Source organism: Aricia agestis, chromosome 17 (genome assembly GCF_905147365.1).
Source record: "Aricia agestis chromosome 17, ilAriAges1.1, whole genome shotgun sequence".
In the NCBI taxonomy this organism is placed as follows: Eukaryota; Metazoa; Arthropoda; class Insecta; order Lepidoptera; family Lycaenidae; genus Aricia; species Aricia agestis.
In genome coordinates this window covers 6,347,273-6,369,528 of record NC_056422.1, presented here as the reverse complement: position 1 = coordinate 6,369,528, position 22,256 = coordinate 6,347,273, and the positions used below count along the sequence as shown (strand labels likewise).

General features: G+C 34.3%; 1 protein-coding gene and 1 long non-coding RNA gene across 5 annotated transcripts in view; one reads left to right on the top strand and one right to left on the bottom strand.

The window, feature by feature from the left end:
• Window positions 1-22,256, bottom strand: part of LOC121735255 (cGMP-dependent protein kinase, isozyme 2 forms cD4/T1/T3A/T3B) — a 177,052-nt gene that overhangs the window by 8,693 nt on the left and 146,103 nt on the right. For all 4 annotated transcript variants that reach the window (XM_042126017.1, XM_042126018.1, XM_042126019.1 and 1 more), the window contains 2 exons: window positions 16,276-16,495; window positions 9,702-9,843 (listed from right to left, as the gene is read on the bottom strand). In XM_042126017.1, coding sequence (XP_041981951.1) covers window positions 9,702-9,843; window positions 16,276-16,495 — 362 coding nt within the window. The remainder of the gene's footprint in view (window positions 1-9,701; window positions 9,844-16,275; window positions 16,496-22,256) is intronic.
• LOC121735259 lies at window positions 1,247-21,687 on the top strand. The gene is made up of 3 exons (XR_006036829.1): window positions 1,247-1,324; window positions 21,022-21,032; window positions 21,676-21,687. It is a non-coding gene; the product is annotated as an uncharacterized LOC121735259 (long non-coding RNA).

The following is a 22,256-nucleotide window of genomic DNA, read 5'->3' as shown; positions in this document are numbered from 1 at the left end:
TACCACGTTCTCACAGAAAACCGGCGTGAAACAGCGCTTGCGCTGTGTTACGCCGAGTAAGTGAGTTTACCGGAGGCCCAATTCCCTTCCCTATCCTCCCCTATTCCCTTCCCTCTTTTTTTTTCTATACCCTCTTAAAAGGCCGGCAACGCACCTGCAGCTCTTCTGATGCTGCGCGTGTTCATGGGCGGCGGAAGTTGCTTTCCATCAGGTGACCCGTTTGCTCGTTTGCCCCCTCATTTCATAAAAAAAATGTCTATGTTTCATCCTAATATGCAAATGTTAAATGGCGGATGACGCCATACAAAGATACTGATGACTACATACATATTTATACAAATTAAAAGACCATAACTAGTGAATTTATTAAGATGTATCTTTAATGAACCAGTTTGAAACGAGTTTTTAATTCGGATCAAGCCTTGTAATAAAGTATTGAAATACTTGCATCCATTGCAAAAAGTTTGTATGGGTTAGTGTAACGAAAAAACTGTTACAACGAGGTGTCCAAACATGGCAGTAACTATATTTTATAAATTAATTATAGTTCTTGACTTCTTTAATGTTTTTTTTTTCTGTAAATAATTTTGTGTTTAGTTTAGACTTTAGTATAAGCGTTGTGAAGCCACTCATTGGCCTCTGCAGAAAATCAGTGCAGCGGGCTTGCTTGCTGCGTTTGCTGAGCTGGCGCCAATTTTTGGTGTCACACAGCATTGTAGTAGTTAATTTTATAATATTATAGTCGAACTGTATACTTATATTATGATGTATTGTGTGATGCTAAAAATAAATCCATTTTTATTCTTATTCTTATTTAAGAAGCAAGTAAACTTTAAAACAGTCTAGGGTTACTCTTCGGTGTTTTGGGATTTAGCTTTTCTACTAATTAAATCTACTATGTCAAAGAAAATGTTAGTAGAATACAGATGAATAATGTTTAAATTGTAAATTAAGTTAGCTAGGCATTAAGTTGGTTGTCTAATTCAATAAGATGGCTGCGATACTGAAAAAACAGTATCCTAAAACAAACAGCAGTGTATCAACAGATAAATATGATTTAATACGGTAGAATAACTGGAGCGTGGTTAAAATGGAAAGTGTAGTTCCGATGTTCCTCAATGAAGCCGAAACGCTCATCCTTTTCAACGATTACACTGTAACTGTAAACTGTTACAACTACAGTTACTATTAAATTTTTCATTTCTATTGATTACAGTAGCGGGTGCAAGTAACAACGGATTCAGCACTCGATCAGCAATGTATAATGTAGTAGTCATCTGATTGAATCTGATATTTGATTGAATGACTAGCGAATTCATTGAATGTAAGTTATAATCATTTAATTGAATGACTAACAGCCAAGTCAACTTTGGTTTTTTTTTTTTATGAAAGAAGGGGGCAAACGAGCAAACGGGTCACCTGATGGAAAGCAACTTCCGTCGCCCATGGACACTCGCAGCATCAGAAGAGCTGCAGGTGCGTTGCCGGCCGTTTAAGAGGGAATAGGGTAATAGGGGAGGGTAGGGATAGGAAGGAAAAGGAATAGGGGAGGATAGGAAAGGGAATTGGGCTTCCGCTAAACTCATTCACTCAGCGAAACACAGCGCAAGCGCTGTTTCACGCCGGTTTTCTGTGAGAACGTGGTATTTCTCCGGTCGGGCCAGCCCATTCGTGCCGAAGCATGGCTCTCCCACGGTTGTAACCAAATGCCAATCTACACACATTACTGTAGGCTTGCAGAGCCGGAAAATATATATTAATAATATACTAAAGCTATAATAGCTTAAGCCAGCTACTGTGTCGATTTAAATCAGCATTCTATGTTTAGGCCGTCATACACATCTAGCATATTTTTTTTTCAATTTAATTCAGAAATCTCTGAATGCTTCGGTTATAGGCTTATTCCAAGTGAGGTTATTATGACGTAATAGGTAGCGAGTATATTATAGTATAAAAATCTAATAAAATATTACTATTAACATGGGCGTACCGTGGGGGGCAGGGGGGGGGCAGCTGCCCCCCCTGGATCATGTTGACGTCCCTACTAAGTACTTTTATCTATAAAAATTAAAAATTAAGAAAAGTAATTGTTGCCATTTGTTTGCAATACAATATTTTACAACTAAAAATTATGAATTTTTTATTCTTTATAAGCACCTAGCTAATGAAAAATCTGATTTGCCCCGCCCTGGCCCAGAACCTGGGTAATTTGCCCCCCTGGGTAATTTGGGTACGCCCATGACTATTATAGTTATAGCCAGAATCGCACCAGACAAGGTGTTTTATGCCAATAAAATATTTAAACTTTCGCTTGCTTGATGATCTTATAAACACAAAAATTATTATATTCAACATTATAAACTTCCGTATTCTGTACAATGCGCAAATTTTGGTATGCTTAAGTTTAAAAATTTGAAGATTTGCAACGTGAAATAAAAAAAGTGAGAGTTGCTAAGTCATGGAAAAATTAAATGATTTCCATAAAATGTACTTAACATAAAGTTAACACCGGTATTAATGTTACTTAACACCGTGACTAATACGTTCTACAAGGATATTACGAAAGAACTGATGTCCTTTAAATGGTATTAAATACTATACTTACTGGTAGTTAATAGTTAAGTTTATACGTAATATTACTAAACATTATTGAGGATATTTTTTTAATTATCTAGGCGAAAAGAATTATTAAGAAGCAAAAAAAAAAAACAAAACAATAATAATACAAATCTCAAATACCAAAACAATTAATTATTATGTACTTCTTTTTACCAATATTACGTAGGATTACTGCAAAGTGGTTTAAAACATTTCACGATAGTCAAAACCTCACTAAGGTTGGGTTGCACCGGAGCCGTGGTTAAAGTTAAAGTTAAGTTTAAAGTTATAGTTAAGGCTAAATTTGGCTTTAACTTTAACCTTAACTTTGATCGGAGAAATTGACAGATGACAGCTGGTCCAACAAGGTTATAAAATATGAACGTGGGCGGGGCGTGGGAACTGTCAAAAATGGCGTTTTTGTATGATGAAAGAGTTAGTTCCTTTTTTCGCCACGTGCATTTAAAACCTAGTCGAGCTCTATGGTTATGGTTAAATATGGCGTCTTGATGGCGTCCATTTTTAACTTTAACCAAAGATTTGACATTTTGCTTTGTAGTTAAAGTTATAGTTAAAGTTAGTTGGTGCAACCCAACCTAAGACAAGACCCCTCCCGGCAAAAAATAATCTAAAAAAAGTCTCCAGGAAAATCTTCAAAAAAATATACGTACCAAGTGTGACATCGACGTCATGATTATTGCACAAATGTATTATTTAACTATTATTATTATTATATATTAATTAATATTATGCAGTAAACGTGATAATGTGGCTCTATGCTAGACAGATAATATACAAAATATTACCTAGTATTGATATGACATGTCACATGAATGAAAAAGAGCGACTCAGCATTATACTTTGTCTTACGGTGGCGCGAGTTGTGTTTTATCTCGTGGGTTCCGTATGTCAATTTAAAATAAGCTTAGTTCATACTAACCACCGTGGATAATAAAACCTGGGAGAGCCATGCTTCGGCACAAATGGGCCGGCTCGACCGGAGAAATACCACGTTCTCACAGAAAACCGGCGTGAAACAGCGCTTACGCTGTGTTTCGCCGAGTGAGTGAGTTTACCGGAGGCCCAATCCCCTACCCTATTCCCTTCCCTTCCCTTCCCATCCCTACCCTCCCCTATTACCCTATTCCCTCTTAAAAGGCCGGCAACGCGCCTGCAGCTCTTCTGATGCTGCGAGTGTCCATGGGCGACGGAAGTTGCTTTCCATCAGGTGACCCGTTTGCTCGTTTGCCCCCTTATTTCATAAAAATAATAATAATAAATTCTTTATTTGCACACACAAAAGAAAAGACATACTTACTTAAAAGCACATAAAAGAGACAAAAAAAAAACAAAAGAAATAACAACAACAAAAAAGTATATTTTTTTTTACAAAATTGTGCATAAAGGCGGTCTTACTACTTTAAGCACTTTCTTCCAGACAACCGAAATATTGTTTATTATACAAAAGTATAGATAAAATGACAAATTCCCATTTTAAAAGACACTCTGTACATATTTCATTGTAAATTGTTGTGATTACTGATTTGTGGTAAGTATATAAGTACTTTAGTCAGAATCACAATAATATGTGACTGTATAAATTGCGTCAAAATATGCTCGAGTACTATTATTTATCCTTTAAAAAATATTGCTTCAACAAATATTATAAAATATTTCGTGCACAAAATTAGTCATCAGTCATCAACTCATCACTCATCAGTGAACCCTAAATTTTAATCTAATATCTGGGTCACGTAATAATTGTTAATAGTGACTAATGCCTGTCTATTATTATCTATTATTATTGTTTTTGTAAAGTATTGTTTAGAAAATAAACAAAAGGCCAATGACTTCAGTCAATATTTACATCGAACTACCAAAGTATATATAATAGTTTGTTTGCTGTTTTGTTTTAATATACCCTGATAAAATATAAATGGTTTTCCATAACACACCAAAATGGCTCTGTGTATAAATATTGTCATAATAATTCGTGTCCTTTAAAAAACAAAGAGCTGATCTTGATGGGTATATGATTTTTCCTCCTTTTTCTCTAAATCCGAATGAATATAATTGTTCATTCCTCGCGTAACATATAGTAATTTTATATTCGATTTTTATACTACATTTAAATACGGAAATACTAGCCTTTGTCCAAATTCTATGACAATGACCTCTATGGGGTCGTAAATATGCAAAATTGACGTTGTCATTCCGGGAACAGCTGATCTGATCTGAGGGTATTGACCTTGTCAGAACAATAATGGCCTGACCTTTTGTTTTTGTCTAATTTATATGACTAAAATCTGGATATATCATTGTATCATGTGAATAAGGATTATAAAATAGTACAATTTTCATTTAGGTTTTTTAGGTTTAAAGATTCTTTACCTAATTCTCTAAAGATTACAAAAATCACTTACGTGAATGCTATTTTAATTATACATAAATTCAAGTTCAAATTGCAAAATGTAAAGATGTTTGTTAATATAATTTTAATTATTATTATACGCAGGCAATCAGCGTGTACTTTGGCCACTGCAAATTAAGCCTACTTTTCCACTTAACTTGAGTGTGCTGGAAAAACTTTACTAAACTAGAACCAATACAAATCGTAATACAAATGCTACAAGATGGAGACATTTCTGCAGACCTTGGCGGGTTCCAGACATTACGAAACTCTATCTCATTCGCTACACGTGTATTTCCTTCTATGATGTTATTCCTTACCTCTCCTGTCATACTTAATATACATATTACGATATTAACCAATCTAAAATCAGCACGAATAAAAATAAATAAACTCAGCGAGCGTCGCTCCGAGCCTTTCGCACTAAATGCCAAGGTGAGCGACTTGTACAATCACCACCTCATATTCAAAGTCATAGCATATCCGCGACTTAGTTTGGACGGCTATTTTTGCAAGCTTGGTGAAACTTTTGACTGCAAATTGTCTTCTTGAAGGGAACTTGAATTTGGAAAGGATATTGGACAGTCACTTCGTGAAATACTTTTCACTAAGCGTCCGTCTTTCTTTCTTCAAGTTCCCTTAAGATATAAGTAGCTTTGTAGAACGGCTACAAAGAGACAAATTGGTACAAAGCGCTTACCAATTTAAGAGATTACCTATAGAAGTCATAGCATATCCGCGACTTACTTCCTAACTAAGTGCGGCTATTTTCGCAAACTTGGTTAAATTTTTGACAGCGACTTCTCTTCTTAGTTCTTACCTCTGAACGACTTAGTCAGTCATTCGACTTAGAATTAGAAGAAAGCAAGAGATTGGTTGCATTGCAGAGAAGTAAAAAACTTTAAACTAATTACAAGCCGTTTAGAAAGAAATGATAGAGATGTAGAGATGCAGTAAAGTGCAACATCCCAAATACTATGTCTTATTATATTATCTTTAGGTTTTTTTGGGAGTCTCATGATATTAAAAACTTGTGTTAGGTACTGTATATTATGTTTTGTGTAAAATAATATATGGTTTGTGTATTTTTTCATTTGCATTTCCTTTACCAAAGAATGCATCAAATCAAATGGCTCTCATGTACTATGAACTCTATCGACGGAAACAATTAAGAAAGCCCTTACATTATAGCAATAATAGGTTTGTTATACTTTCTGCTTCGTGGGTAGCGTGGTAAACTGGTAACACACAATATAGTTATGCCTTTGTTCAACTGTAAATGAATTAAGAAAGAGTATTGATTAAGACGGCGACTAACCCTAAAATGTCGATGTTATAATTCATTTTTATACTTGAAAATAAGCCCCGAATTGTTTCATTTTCTAAAATTAGATACTACATTATATTTCAGAGAATTCGATCTGAGCAAAAACACGATATCTTAAAATTTTCTCGATAGTAAAAAATCACAAAGATGCATCTAATTTTCACGAATTTTACATTTATTGCCATAACCGTGCATTGAACTAAGTTAATATTTTAACACATTGTATAAAATTCTATCATTAAGCGATCGATCTAGCGGATTTTTAAAATGTTGTATATTTATCGAGTTATTGAGAAAAAACTAATTTGGCGATGAATCCGCGTCGTCCTTTTTCACCTGGCATATGAAAATCAAACATCGTCCTCCTCTCTTCACAGATAGGAGGACGATGTTTGATTTTTTGGGTTAGTCGCCCTCTTAAAGAGTTACAACTACGCAAAATAGTAATCATTGATTAAAATTAATGACATGCTAAACTCTGATTCAACCAACGTCTGTTAGTGTTGATGGCTTGTTAAAAACATTATTCATTTTAAAGAAAAACAAGACATAGTCTTCCTTGTAAGCGAATAAAGAGAGAGGTAACATGTTTTTAAATCGACGATTTAGTTTCACTGACGTTCATAAAATACTTTGGTTACATAAAACAGGCGTTTTTTGTTATGAGTTTGAGACTCGCGTTTGGCCTAAGCTTACATTAGCTAGATGGCTCAACATGTATACAAGAATTATTTGTTTAAAGTATAAGATGTAAAGCAGTAATCAAACATTAATGTTCACACAATTTAGTCGTGAAACAATGACCTCTTGGAAGTTCCGGTTACTGATTACCAAACTTCCACCCACGAAATAGTAGATTTACCTGTATGTACGTTTTTCATACATGCTAAGTATAATATACATGCAACGTACATACAAGGAAAATGTATATTTCGCAGTTTGGACGTACTCCTAAAATGTTAATTTTGCGTTATCGTGACGCAGCTTTCAAGCTATGTCCACACTTTCATCTTCAATTTTCGTCATCAACTTTCATATTGGCGCATTCAATAATTGAATGCGTGAAGGAACGGAACGCCAATATTGTCATTTTTGAAGTTTTGGATACGGTCAGAGGGCATGCGTCGCGGGCATGCCTCACGTTCGCTGTTGACTGCGCTATAACGCATGCCCTTGACGAACAGAAAAAGGCACAGTGTGGACAAAGCTGGTGCATGCCATTTTCATTGTAATAAAACTACTAATTTTAGAAGTAAATCAACATTAATATTCCCGAAATATACGAAACAAGGACTATTTATTATTTCTGTAGACCAAGGTGCTCTAAAATATGGCTACAAAATTAATAAAATCATTAACTTTAAAAGTAAACCAACATTACAATATTACCCGAAATCTTCAAAATAACAGATCTATTTATCACTTCTGTAGTTGGTCTACAGTAGTGATAAATACGCTGTGCTCTAAAACATAGCAAGAAAAAAATACAAGTTGCGCAAGTTACAATAAAACCGGAAAATTGTAGCACCAAGTATAAAGTGTTATATTTATTTCGTAACATCAGACCGTGTCGAAGTTATACTGTTTACAAGGGGCGTGGCCGAGCCGGAACGAAAGTGAAAACATCGGACATCTTCAACGTGATAATCGACTCTACAATGGACTTGTCTTTTGTTAGAGATTTCGTACTAGACTATAGAGTTTTATAGTATAGTGAGAGTTAATATAATAATATCTATGGACGCTTCACACCACGTCAGTCTGGCCCTGTGGTAAGTACCTGAAGGACTTGTGTTACAGGTACCAGACAACGGAAATATATTTAATACTTTTATACTATACATATATTTAAAATTTTTATTATATGATACACATATTTAATACACATCCATGACCCAGGAACTTTGAAAACTTTTTTTGTTCCGTCGGCGGGACTCGAAACCGCGACCCCCGGCTTGAGCTACCAACGCGCTCACTACTGAGCCACAGAGGTCGAGAGTTGAAATTAGTCTAAATACTAGCAAGCTCAGGTCGTACGCCGCGGTAGCAGACTTGCTTCTTGAAGTAAGCTTCAAGAAGAAGCATATTCGACCAAATAACGTTGGTCTGTCTATTGCATAGGAATCAACTTCCTCGATGGTACTTAATTTATTATCTTAACAATCGTCGTTTAATTTGCAATAAGCATAATATGAATAGTGAAACTAGCGGATTATTTGATGATTGTACAAATAAGACTAAATAGTAAAGAATAATACAAAACTACTATGTTACACATGTTGAATGGTAGAGAATAACTCTCAGATAGCTCTTACAAATAATCTTGTAATAATGACGTCAGAATTTAATAATGTTAACGATTTAAAGGACAATCCTTCCGACAGTTAGCGATTTAAACGTAGGCGGACCTTGCGGGCGCATTAACTATTGCTGGTCGAAAATACTCCGTAATAACTCAGCAACATAACTACTGTAGTTACACAGTTTAAATTGTGGTTACGCAAAGCTATTTTTATGGTCGTGGCAATTTTGACAAAAAAATGTAGGATTTTTTAAAATGAAATAAGGGGGCAAACGAGCAAACGGGTCACCTGATGGTAAGCAACTTCCGTCGCCCATGGACACTCGCAGCATCAGAAGAGCTGCAAGTGCGTTGCCGGCCTTTTAAGAGGGAATAGGGTAATAGGGGAGGGTAGGGAAGGGAAGAGAATAGGGGAGGGTAGGGAAGGGAATAGAGTAGGGGATTGGGCCTCCGGTAAACTCACTCACTCGGCGAAACACAGCGCAAGCGCTGTTTCACGCCGATTTTCTGTGAGAACGCGGTATTTCACCGGTCGAGCCGGCCCATTCGTGCCGAAGCATGGCTCTACCACGTAAAAATTACAGAAATGACGCCAGAGTGTTTATTCAGGAAAGAAGGAACAGTTTTCTTCAATTTCATTTAAAGGCAGCCGTTTTAAACACTTCGATCGTTTCAGGAATCGCTATGAAGGTGATGATCTATTTTATTTGATTGGCATCTACATCACGTCTAGTAAATTATTAAGTGTTAAGACCAGTTCCGTCAGTCTGGGTTGAAGACTTTGCTAGAACTTCATACCTTCTCTTTCCCAAAACGAAGAACGAGTAAGATGATAAGTGATAACTATTCTATTCCTAAAAGCGGAAAACCTTTAGCCAAAACTAGAATTACACTGAATTACACTGAATTAATGAAAGAATTGATTGAATTGAAATTGAAAAGAAACACTGAATTAATAAAAAATGAAAAAAAGAAATGAATTACACTGAATTACACTGTATGAATCCTACCTTTTTTTGTACACGTGAGCCTCAGCAGTGAGGTATAAACAGAATGAATCCTACCTGTCCCTTGGAGATGATGAAGAAGGTATCACCCCTGGCTCCCTGTCGCACAATATAGTCTCCCATCTGGTAGTGCGTCTCCTCCAACACATCCGAGATCTTGATCAGGGTGTCTTCTGGAAGGTTCTTGAAGATTGGTACACTGTAACAGAGAATTATGGTTTAGTATACTGTACGATATACATAATACTAGATGACGCCCGCAACTCCGTTGTGCCAAAACTTGGTTATCGCGCGCGAATCGTACATTCTTCTGGGATAAAAAGTATCCTATGTCCTTTCCCGGGACTCAAAGTATCTCCATGCGAAATTTCAGAAAAATCGGTTCAGCGGTTTAGGCGTGAAGAGGTAACAGACAGACAGACAGACAGACACTTTCGCATCAATAATATTAGTATGGATTTATATAGAACTTGTACTATTATTATTTATTCTGTGATAGAACTTAGAAGACGCCTGCAACTCCGCTGCGCCGAATTCGTATATTGCGCGGTAACCGTACGCTTTTCCTTATATAAAAATCGTGTAAGCTGTTTAGCGTGAACAGACAGACAGGAATACTTTCACATTTAGGTATAATATTAGTCAGAATTTAAACACATCCAATTAAAACAAGGATGTATGTATGTTATTATAGGTATTGGTGCGTGGTGGTATTGGAGAGCGTCCGTGGCCTAATGGCAATGTCCGCAGACCTTCGGTTCGCACTCCTAGAGGGTGCAGGTTCGAACCCGGGTGGAGGCGTGTCCCTATGAGACATTTTCTGATCTCAAGTACGTTATACGATGTTTTCCTTCACCGTACGAGCGTCTCGTACGGTGAAGGAAAACATCGTGAGGAAACCAGCACATAGTTGGTACCAGATGTATTGACTAGTTCTTTCCTATGCTGGACTAGGCCGACTATGATGCGAGAATGCCGTATGCGCTTGGGCAACCATACGGACATTTAAAAATCTTGTTCCAGGCACTACAGTATTTGAGGAGTGGTTACTTCGCTCTGAAAAATACTGTACAAATCATCCACAACGGATGTAAAGGCCTAGTTTTTTTTTTTGGTGCGTGGTAAATTAGGAGTATAAAACAACAAATCATGCAATGTGCAAGACAATGCACAGTTTGGTATTTTTAATCCGCTTGGCTGTTTTAAAATAGTATTTGCCCAAGCTTGACCTGCAGATCTATAACTTCTGTGAAGATGATCTTTACTGTGTGGGTTCTATTCAGATAGAATAGAACCCACACAGTAAAGAATCTTTTAATATATTATGTACACCGAGTTTAGGGTGGGTTGCACCAGAGGCGTGATTAAAGTTAAAGTTATGGTCAAATTTATGGTTATAGTTAAGGCTAACTTTAACCTTAACTTTGACCACAGATTTTGGCAAATGTCAGCTGGTCCGACAAGGCTTGAAATGAACGTGTGCGAGGGCGCTGCTGGTAAAGGAGAACTGTCAAAAATGGCGTTTTTGTATGATTACAGTGATAGTTCCTTTATTCGCCACGTTCATTTAAAGCCTTGTCGAGCACAAGGTTATGGTTAAATATGGCGTCCATTTTTTACTTTAACCAAAGATTTGACATTTTACATTGTAGTTATAGTTAAAGTTAAAGTTATAATTAAAGTTACAGTTATAGCTAAAGTAAGTTGGTGCAACCCACCCTTAATGATTGTAGAGGATATGAATTTATTTTGATGACTGCGCACTGTATTTTAGTATTTGCAACACCGACCACATCTTTCCGTTCTGCAGAAACGGTTCAAAGAGACCGCCTACGTGCCTGGGTTAGCGAATGTCACCTTTGTCACTTTAACGGTCTCCAAACGGTACATTTTTGAAAATCTCAGTTGGCACCTTGTTCAAGTTACCTTATAAAGTTTAACTGATTACTAACGCCGGTTTAACTGATTACTAACTAAAGTTTAACCGATTACGTCGGTTCTTCTCGCCGGGTTAGTTCCCGAACCGGTGGTAGGCATCATGTAGACTTTCATAGAACATTTGCAAAAATTTATTCTGAATAAAAAATTTGAGTTTGAGTTTTTTGAGTTTGAGTTTGAACCTTTGTTGAAGTTACCTTAGTAATAAGTTAAACTTAATTTGTAAAGTAAGTTCTGAACTACTGACAGATCTGAATTCTGGAACTGACAAAGTATTTAGGATTCATTTTTAGGGTTCCGTACCTCAAAAGGAAAAAACGGAACCCTTATAGGATCACTTTGTTGTCCGTCTGTCCGTCTGTCAAGACCCTTTTTCTCAGGAACGCGTGGAAGTATGAAGCTGAAATTTATATCAATTACTCAGGTCTACTGTCCCTTGAAGCTGTGAAAAAATCAAACTTCTAAGCCAACGCAATCAAAAGATACAGCCGTTTATGCCGCAAATTTTCGACACTTGCAAGGGAATCAAAACCTACAGGGTGCTTCCCGTGAACTCAGAATCTTGAAATTTGGTACGAAGCAACGTCTTATAGCATAGATAAAGGAAAAATTACGAAAACCATAAATTTTTAGTTACATCACATAATATATTTTTTTTTAATAATTTTAAACTTACTACCCATTTCCTCATAAACGCGTAGAGGTATTAAATTGAAATTCATACCAAATACTCAGGTCTATAATACCTTTAAGCTGTCGGAACCCTCGATGCGCGAGTCCGACTCGCACTTGGCCGGTTTTTTGTTTTTGTTTCGTCCTTAAACTGGCACGAAATTCGGTCAGATATTTTGGATTGGTGCCATAATGAAGTTAACATTGGGCTAACCTAATAATGACTGGTGGGGCGTTTTGTACCCACACACAATTATTTTGCGGAACTAAATAGAGGAATAAATTGTACTGCTTAGCTATGCGATATTTAAGCTAGAAAGACAACTACACAATAACTACACAATACCATTGACAATTTCCAAGTAAATAAGTAAATGTAACATTATATTGGGCTTGTTTTTAAGACTGTTAGTTTCTTTTGAGCTGACTGCTGACGTATAGTCGATACACAGACATCGTACTTTATGTCTGTGATCAATTGCAATTCATAACCCTATCAACGTTTCAACACGCTTATGAAATTGATATTCACTTTAGGGTTATCGGTGATTGGTTCACATTTCTGCGAATTATCAGATGGCGGGAAACTGCAAAGTGCACGTGACAGATTGAGCAAGATAATGTCTTTGTTCTGTGGCGCCTAAGACTCGAAAAAAAGGAAAAACAATGAACACAACAAATTCTGTTAGGGAGACAAAAAAAAAGATTCATGCACTAATTTAGATTCTAGATTAATATTGACGATGGGTTAAATATCTCTTTCGTCCTAAATGGGATAATATTTAATCCAGGGTTAACTTGAAACTTGATTCACGCAATAGGCTACTTGACCTCATTTTTTTCTTCAAGCTAATCGCTTCATAATCATTCATTATTACAAAAAAAAACTAATATTTTAATATTTTACACAGTAGAAACCCATAAAAATGTTAATTGAAAAATATGCCCTATAAATGGCGCCGAAAACACTGTCCGCCATAGTGTGATGTCATACATTTTGTATTTTAAGCTCTCTTTATTGAACATTTTTTATATGCTAAATGTACGCGTCTAAAAGTGCCCAAAAATTATAAAAGAATTAAATAAGAAATTAGAAATTATTTGTAATGTTGAAAACTTTTGGAGAAAAGTTTTGGCCATTTCATTTCCCGTCTACAATAAATGGAGATAATTTATAAAACTGATGTTTTATTTGAATTATTCAAGAAAATATATTTTACAATTTTTTTTCTAGGCTTATTTTTATTATTTATGTACAAATAAACTTACATATAACGAGCGCGATAAATAAAAGATATTAAATTACGAATAGAATGACGTCACATCCAATTCGGAAGTACCGCAAAAGCGTTTTCGTCAGTACAAATCCTATTTTCATAAAATCATATTTTCAAATCGACTTTATTTATCAATCATAAGCTTTTATTTGATGATAAGGGTGAAATACGGTTTCCTAGGCCAAGTTCTACTAGAAATATGTATTTGTTCAATGAAATTGAATATAGGTCAAGTAGCCTATTGTTGCTAAAAAAATATTCTAGTCGCTATAACAAAAGTTATGAATTATGATTAACTTGCCAAATAACGAACTATACGCCAACAGCTTTTATATGATGCAATAACAGAAAAAAAACCTTTAAATACGAGAATAGGTAAGTATGTATAATAATTAAAACCAACATTTTAATGCAATTAGACAGTATAAAAATCTAGACTTTCTACGTAACGCATATTGCCACACGTATCAAGAAAGTAACTTAGGTTTATAGAGCAAGACGATTATTTTCTGTTTTCTGACGTAGTTACAGAGGAAAGTTACAAAAACTATCATTAATAATAATTTACCTTATAATAATAGTATGTTTTAAAGATTGTAATTAATAATGGAAAGTGTAGAGACTAGCTGATATGTATATATTATAGCAGAATAAAGACAACATTTAGAAACGACTCAATTCTTTAAATTAGGTATTGTATGCTCTCTGTAGTGTGAATTGTCCAAGACACAGCATTATATATGAGAAGTACCTATCTACATTAATTCATCAAGCCCCATACGGTCACCGGTGACCGAGACACAATAGAAATTCTATTGTGTCTCGTTTTTCCACGATCGACGGGTATAAGTGTCGGGGCTAAAACGAAACAATATTCATAATAGGTACTGGGGGTCTTTTGTACCCGCATCGGCTTTGAAGTGTTAAATGCGTATACAATAATACTGTATAATGAATTAACATTTGCAACATTTAATATTTAACCTTCCACTTAAATAATAATTATTATATCACTTTGTATTTCTATAATATTAACTTCATTACCTACTGCATACGGGTCTAAATTTTAAAGTAAAATGTACCAGTTAAACAACAAAATAAACATAATATACCTATATCTTTTACTTTCAAACAAAATTTAATTTTCAAAATTCTTAATGTAATATAATTTAAATTACATCTAAACGCCATTACACTTTTTCGTATGACTCACATAATTAAACTAATATTTTGTAACACTCGTGAGAACTAACAGTTAATGAATCAAGTACGGAAAACCACTTTTTCGTGGTGTCCCGGCTACCGAGGTCGTTTACCCTGCACTTTGATCGAATGCTTACTGCTTACACTACTGTAATTAAAGCTATAAACACGCTGTAAGGAGGCCACTTTGTGAATTGGGTAACTTATTTTTAGCTTGGTATGTTTCAAGATGATACCGAATTTCCAGAAGTTTTATAAGAGCACTATACACTAGACTAGACTAGATATAAGAGCACTCTCTATGTCTTTATTCTTGTAATCTAGTAAAACGGATTATAATCACACGACAGTAAACATATTTATGAAAAGTATTAGAGCAGTAGTGATTTTAAAATCCAACTAAGCCATTCGTCACTTGAATTCAGTAATTATTGGTAAACATAAGGCCTTAAAACATATAGGAAGCTAAATAGAGTCTCTATTTCATACCTGTCTTCCTACGTAAAATAGTTTATTCTCTATGGTGTCAATAATGGTTATTTTGGCAATTTAAAACAGGAACCAATAAACACGCCATACTGTGAATACAAATCTAGGTTAAGTTAATATGCAGGCCCTGATAAAGGAAAACTGTCATTGCGACCAATGTCAAAGACATGAAGACTATTTAAATGTTGTGCGTACAATGTATCTAGGTATGCGTTACTAATCCTTACTAGGATAAACTGTATAAAAAAATCTGAAATGAAAGTCTCTTAAATCCCAAGGAAGATCTATTTATTTTTATAGCGGCTAAATGTAAAGATTTAATCTGCTTAAAGTTACGAGCTAAAATGTAGTAGAAAAATGAATAAAAATGGCAGATTTCTATCTTAAAATCGCTTCAGTGTTTAAAATATAAACAAAGGGCTTTGTTTGCTCTTACAAAATATTGCCCGTTTCGAGCAATTATTATATCCGTAATCGATAAAAAATGAATAACAAAATATGTTGTAACTAATTAAGTAATCTTTATTTCATTCATAATATCTGCAGGATAGTTTTTTGTAGGGTTCCGTACCCAAAGGCTAAAATCGTGACCATATTATTACTTTAAGGCGCGACGTCGCTGTCTGTCCGTCCGTCTATCTATCACAATTCTTGAGGCTGTATCTTAAGAAGCGAATACCGTATTGGGTATTTCGGAAAGTAACAACCCTAGGATTAAAAATAAATAATGACTAGGATAATCCGCGTAAAGCCTATAGACGGACCGCATCTTGCAGTCGAGACCGACTGCAAGATGCGGTTGCCGCACGGCGATCTGTAATTTCCATACAAAATTTTCATATCTGCAATACGCGGATCGCTCGAGCAGTTCTTGAGCGGTCAGAACTCAGAGCAGTCTCTCTGAGTCTGCGGTCGAGTTTCACCGTGCGGTCGAACAACAAAGGTAATGTATGGTCGACTGAATGATGCAGTCGTGTTGCAGTCGTGTACGACTTGCGGTCCGCGTATGGCCACTCTTAGTAAAAACTCCAGCATAAATTATAGGTAACAACCTCTTAAGGAAGTCCGTGTACTCCGCCTGCCGTATCAGCCCTGTCCTCATCATGATGGTCTGGAAGCACTGTCTCTCTATCGCCCACAGTCTGCAGTCGGTCGCCGCCTTAATGGTGGCTGTTCTCTTGCAGTTGTAGAGGATGGCCAGCTCACCGAACACCTTGCCTGGCGCCATCGTGCTGAGGTATTTGTTCTCCCGGGACACCTCAACTCGGCCCTCTGTGGACAACGTAAACAATTTATTATATTACTCAGAAGTATGTCATTGTCCAGCCATTAGGCAGACAATAATAATAATAAAATTACTATGCGTCATAGACCATAGTTTAAACTTACATACTTCTTTCAACTTAGAAGTAAGTGACTTGTAACAAGGCCTATAATATACAATTATCGATAGTATTGAAATAATAAATAATTAATTAATTTTAGGAACACCTATAATGTCACAATATGCTGTATTGTGCAATGTGCAAGCTAAGGTTTAAAAAATATTTTAACAAAGTAGTGCAAGAAAAGCTAAAAGAAAGGGTTGGAAATGCAGTTTTAGATGTGATAAGTAAATACTCGTTTCGCATTTAAATTTGATCGATGGGTTCCTAGAAAATTAACTAGAATGTTGTTATGACGGTCATTTTTAACCGGTTATTATTTTAACTAAAATAATTACGAACACTAGACCTGTTTCTTATATATCACAAGGTTGTTGCATTCTATTAACGAACTGGAAATGCAGCTCTTACTTGTTACAAAGTTTACGGTCATTTGTTAAGAAGCGAAATGTGGTAATGCCAACTGCAACATCACCAATGTCTGTTTAAGTGAATCGTTGATTAATGGCCGCTTACTGAGGTTATCTAACAGGAATTTAATGTACGATAGACGGTAGCCATGCTATTTACTAGCATGGCTACCGTCAAAACATCCCCCGAGCAAACGACCTTGACCATACATTTGACGCGTTGCTGAGATTGCACAAAAATCCCATTATTTTACTTATCTTAGTTCAAAATTGATCTAAAAAAATTTAAAACGGGGAATATGTTGTTAATGAAATTGTCTATCTATTGTCGTGTGTTTCAAATAAACGTTATTTGTAAATACTAGGGAGATGCTGAAAGTATGCTTCAATTTTAATAAATTGGTATTACTTTGGAACCTAATATCATGTGTCTAATAAACAAAACATAGAAAATTAAAAAACGGGGAAACGAATGTTGATATATTATATACCTACTGAAGATTATTGCTGTATCTTCAGTATAACTTTGTAGCTTTCAAGTTATGAGTTTATAAGGCTCTAAATACGGTAAAGTACGGAATCTCCGTAGGGGAAGGGCCCTAACCAATCAACAGCACCGTTGAACAGATAAACTCCTGTAACGTCAGATATCTGACATAATAAGCGTCAAAAAATAACGTCATGACTCATCATTTAACTCTTTTCTCACTGTATAAGACTTCCCTTTGTTTGGACTTTTACGAATATTTCAACTTTCAAGACTAAAATTTGGCAAATTGGTTCAGCCGTTCTCAACTTTTAGCGAGACTAACAAAATTGAAATTTATTTATATTTATTATAAATACCTATAATATTCATTATTGAAAGAAACACGATATTAAAGAGGTTAAAAGTTAACACTAACAGTTTATTATTGAAGTCTTCTTAGGTAAACTAAAGCGTAAAGGTAACTCCTAAATCTAAATACAGAAAAAGAAATTAGTAAGAGCCATGGCTGTTTAGTATCTATTAGTAACTAGAGCAAGTAGAGAATAAATATTTAAACTTTGTTCTAATTAAACAACAATATTAAATATCAAACTAAGTGCTAGAGATTAGAATATGTCAGTCTTCTGTCAAGAAACTAATTGACAGAATGAGGCTTTCAGAGCTTGTGATTAAATTGTTATCGAAGAGTAAACAACGACAATAATATTTATTATAAATACACGAGTAATACAGTCTCGTCAAGACTACGTAGAAACTTGGCCATTGACCTAGCTATATTTTGTTTCTTTAATAACATAATACTCTAATATGTATGTGATATTTTCTAAATATATAATAGTTTACTAATCTTTTAGGATAGCGTTAGCATCCTGAGAAAACTAAAAACTCAAGTCAAGAAAAAAATAAGCATATCAATAAATTTGATTAATTAAAAACATAGAGTTTCATATTGGTTGCTTTAAAAAATGACAGTAAAATATTTTGTAAAGTGGTTACTAAAATATATTTTTATTTTCCGCTATCTCTGAAGCAGTAAATAAAAGATTCATCTTAATCATACTTGACGACAAGCGATAATAAAGATATAAGTACAGATTTACATAGCAGATAACATGTTTTATGTAATAGTAAGTAATAATAACTGAAAGTAGATTTAACATTGTTTTATTGCATAGAATTGAAAGCTATTGAAGTTATTGTTTATATGAAACTAAAGCGAGCGATGTAGGAAAAACATTTCAAAAAGTATTACTTAGCAGTTTTCGTCAAATCAAAAAACGCCGTTGCGATAATATATTTTTAGCAAAAATGGAGTAAGTGTAGGATTAAATCGATGGACATTATAACCTACAAAATTATTTAAATAGTTAAACTTATTTTTTCACTAGAAACGTTAAAATCAACGCTTAAAATTCTGCACATTTTAAAAACGTGCAGAGAAATTCACTTGCACATTTAGCACCTCTTTTGTCCACAAGAAATCTGGCACCTTGTCCCCATCATTATTTGCTTATTTTTTAACTTTTATCACAGTTGCCTCTTTGATCGTCATAGTAATTTGTTTGAAAATATTAAATGTGTATCGCTAATGTGCCTTTTTTGTATTTCTTCTTTTATTTAGATACACAATTTTCTTACTTGGTATTTCTTTACTTTTCTTTTGCATAAAAATGCTATATCGTGGCAATCCCTGAGTGCCACACATTTTTTTTGTTAATTATAATTATTTATATGTATTGTAATTTTTACCTAGTGTTGAGGTTAACTCAACACTAGGTAAAAATAAAATTACAATATAATATTGCAGTCACAAAAGTAAGAGTCTCATTTTCATCACTATTGCATGGGAAAATTAAATTTCTCCCACAGTTATATTAATAAGCTATTACTTACAAATTTAAAGCACTTAGCACGTCTTTGCGAAATGTGAAACTTGTCGTGTACATACAACTTGAATATGATGTGATAAAATAATATGTTGAAGAATAGCGTTAATGGCATAAATATTCACATAAGTACCTAATAAACGCAAAATTGTAATATATTTAATATATAATTTATGTACCTTGTTAGTCAACCTTATTCCTTAATTTTAATAATGCTTATAGAGACGAAAGATTTATTTGTGATATGGATCGCTTCGTATTTCGTAAACTTAACCTACTTAACAAAAAAGCAAAAAAGGAGTATATAAATAGATTAGATAACGGGGATACTATGCCTATAATATGTACAGTTCCCATTAGCTTTTCTATTGCGCACACAAATCGTGAACAACGTCTTCTAAATTATAATTTCAAAACATAACATCTAATGACTTAAAACATTAGATAAATTACGAAAGTGTTTCAAGGTGGTCGCATGATGTGAGTGAAGCTTGTGCTAAAGTTTATATTGAACTATAGTTATAACGTAGTTTAACGTTCCATTGTTCTAGCCTGACAGTTCAGGAGGTTTAACAAACAGACTGATAACAAATATGACGTATTTGATACGAAATACTCAAATAGTATCTAATAACAAAGATCGCGATTAGTTTTATGCTAAAATAATTTAAAAAATATAAAAAGTAATTCATAATATTATATTTACTAAGACTGGGTTTTAGCAAAAATATCAGTTACCGTTAAGGTTAAAGGTTTTTGCCAAAATTGATAACAAAATAACTATGTTAAGCACAAAGATAGTTAAAATGAAATATCTAGTTAAGAATGTAATAAAATCGAAATAAACGAACATGAAACACGTCATGACCAAGGATTTTATATTGCGTGGGAACCAAAAACTAATCTCTATAAAAAGTAATAAGACGTACTGATTTAATCTTTACGAATTAACATCAACATTTAGGATTCCGATAGTATTATTATTATCGGAAGCCCCCATAAAAACTGATTGAAATTAATACTTATTGATAATTTAGACGAAGTATGAGCCCGTATAGGTTACCGGAACGTTATATTAATCAATCATGAATTAAACTGACTTAATTAAAATGAATTAAAGACTCGTATAGAATATCTATTACTAATTAATATATCAAATACACAACTGAAACTAGAGAACTATAAATGATAAATATTAGTAGTAATATTTTTAGAGCAGCCACTATGGTATGAGATACGTGAATTTTATTCTTTATTGTACAAAGTTGTTCCCCAAGATTTTCAACCCCTAAACATCCAGTAGAGGTTATAATATAACGGTTGAAAATAGAATAAAACTCGTTTAAGTGAAAAAGGAAATACCTGAGACTATAATTTAGTAAAGAAAATTGAAGAAAGCTATTCATCATGTTAATAGCTATCGGCATTAACACTATCTTTATGAGCAAATAACATACTATGTGAGCTAATGATACTATTAAAGTTTACGGATCATTTGATACAGAAGTGGGTCGTGTCGACGATTTAATTAATATGCTCGCCTCGGTGTATGTGGCAACTGAATGTAAACACGCTACTGACATAGTGATTCCATTTTGCAATTGCTTGCCGATTTCGGCTACAGGAGCCGGTTATTAGGTATCAGCAGCAAAGAAAGTAGGTACAATAGTACGCTATTTACGTAGTGTACCTACGTTCAGAATGTTTAAGCAAGTGCCTAATGACGTAGTTTTGTATAGGTCAGGTAGGTAGAGTATTTTTTTTGTGGTAGTGTTTTTTTTAATGTATGATAGAATCAAATAATACTCAAAAGCTAGAGAATTTCTAATCCAAGGATCTTCGATTTTTCATCAATAGATCCACAGACCACAATAAGGTTCTTATTCAATTTGATCAGATTAGTTTACGTCTCTCTAACAACTATTCTCAGGCCGGAAGAGGTAATCAGCTGTGAAGCTGAGGTATTAGCGAAACGATGAATTCTAGGTGGTCTACAAGGGACGTTTCAAGCTCAGTTCAATGACCCAAGTCTTTGTCAACTCATTGAATGATTTTCTGACGTCGAGACTCTAGAAGATTATGGGACCGTTGAGTATCAATGACCGGCTATTCGTAGAATTAATGCATAGTGTTTAAAATTGCAAATATATAAATAAAACCTTAAAATAATAAAAAATGTACTTATTAATAATAATATTGTATTTTCAAAAAATAAAGAAAAATGCAATAAAAACAAAAAGCAGAAGATATTTAAAAGACTTATTAGTAAGCATAATAACAGCAACAAGTTTTAAAATTTACATAAAGGAAGCATACTCTGGAGATAACATGGCAAAGATAACGTTCAGAACGTGGATGTACCAACATCGATCAAATGTCAAGATCTTTGAATTCGTCTGATAGCAACCGATAAAAACATGTCTATTTCATAAATATAGATTAAAGTGGGCCCTGAATATGAATAGATGCAAAAAATGTAAGCGTGTAAAGTTGCTGCTTTGCAACAGGATTATTGATGTCATATTTGTCTTTATATCATCTTCATTTACTTAGGTACAAAGAAAGTGGCAAGTTATTTGTCATCACGTAGCTTACGAGTTACGACTCAATCTGAGGGCAATTGATGCTTGACAAATTGTCACAGAATGCGCTTACGCTTCGATGACTTCTCAAGAAAGTTCAAGGACACAGGAAATTGGTCGTTTTCTCTGAATAGCGACAAAAATTTTTTATAAATAAAATGAGACTAATGATCTTTATAAACTTTGATGTTACAAATAGTAAAGGAAACGATTAAAATAATATGATATTAAGTATGAACCATTTAAGTTTTTTTTAGAATATTTTTATTGTGAAATTAAA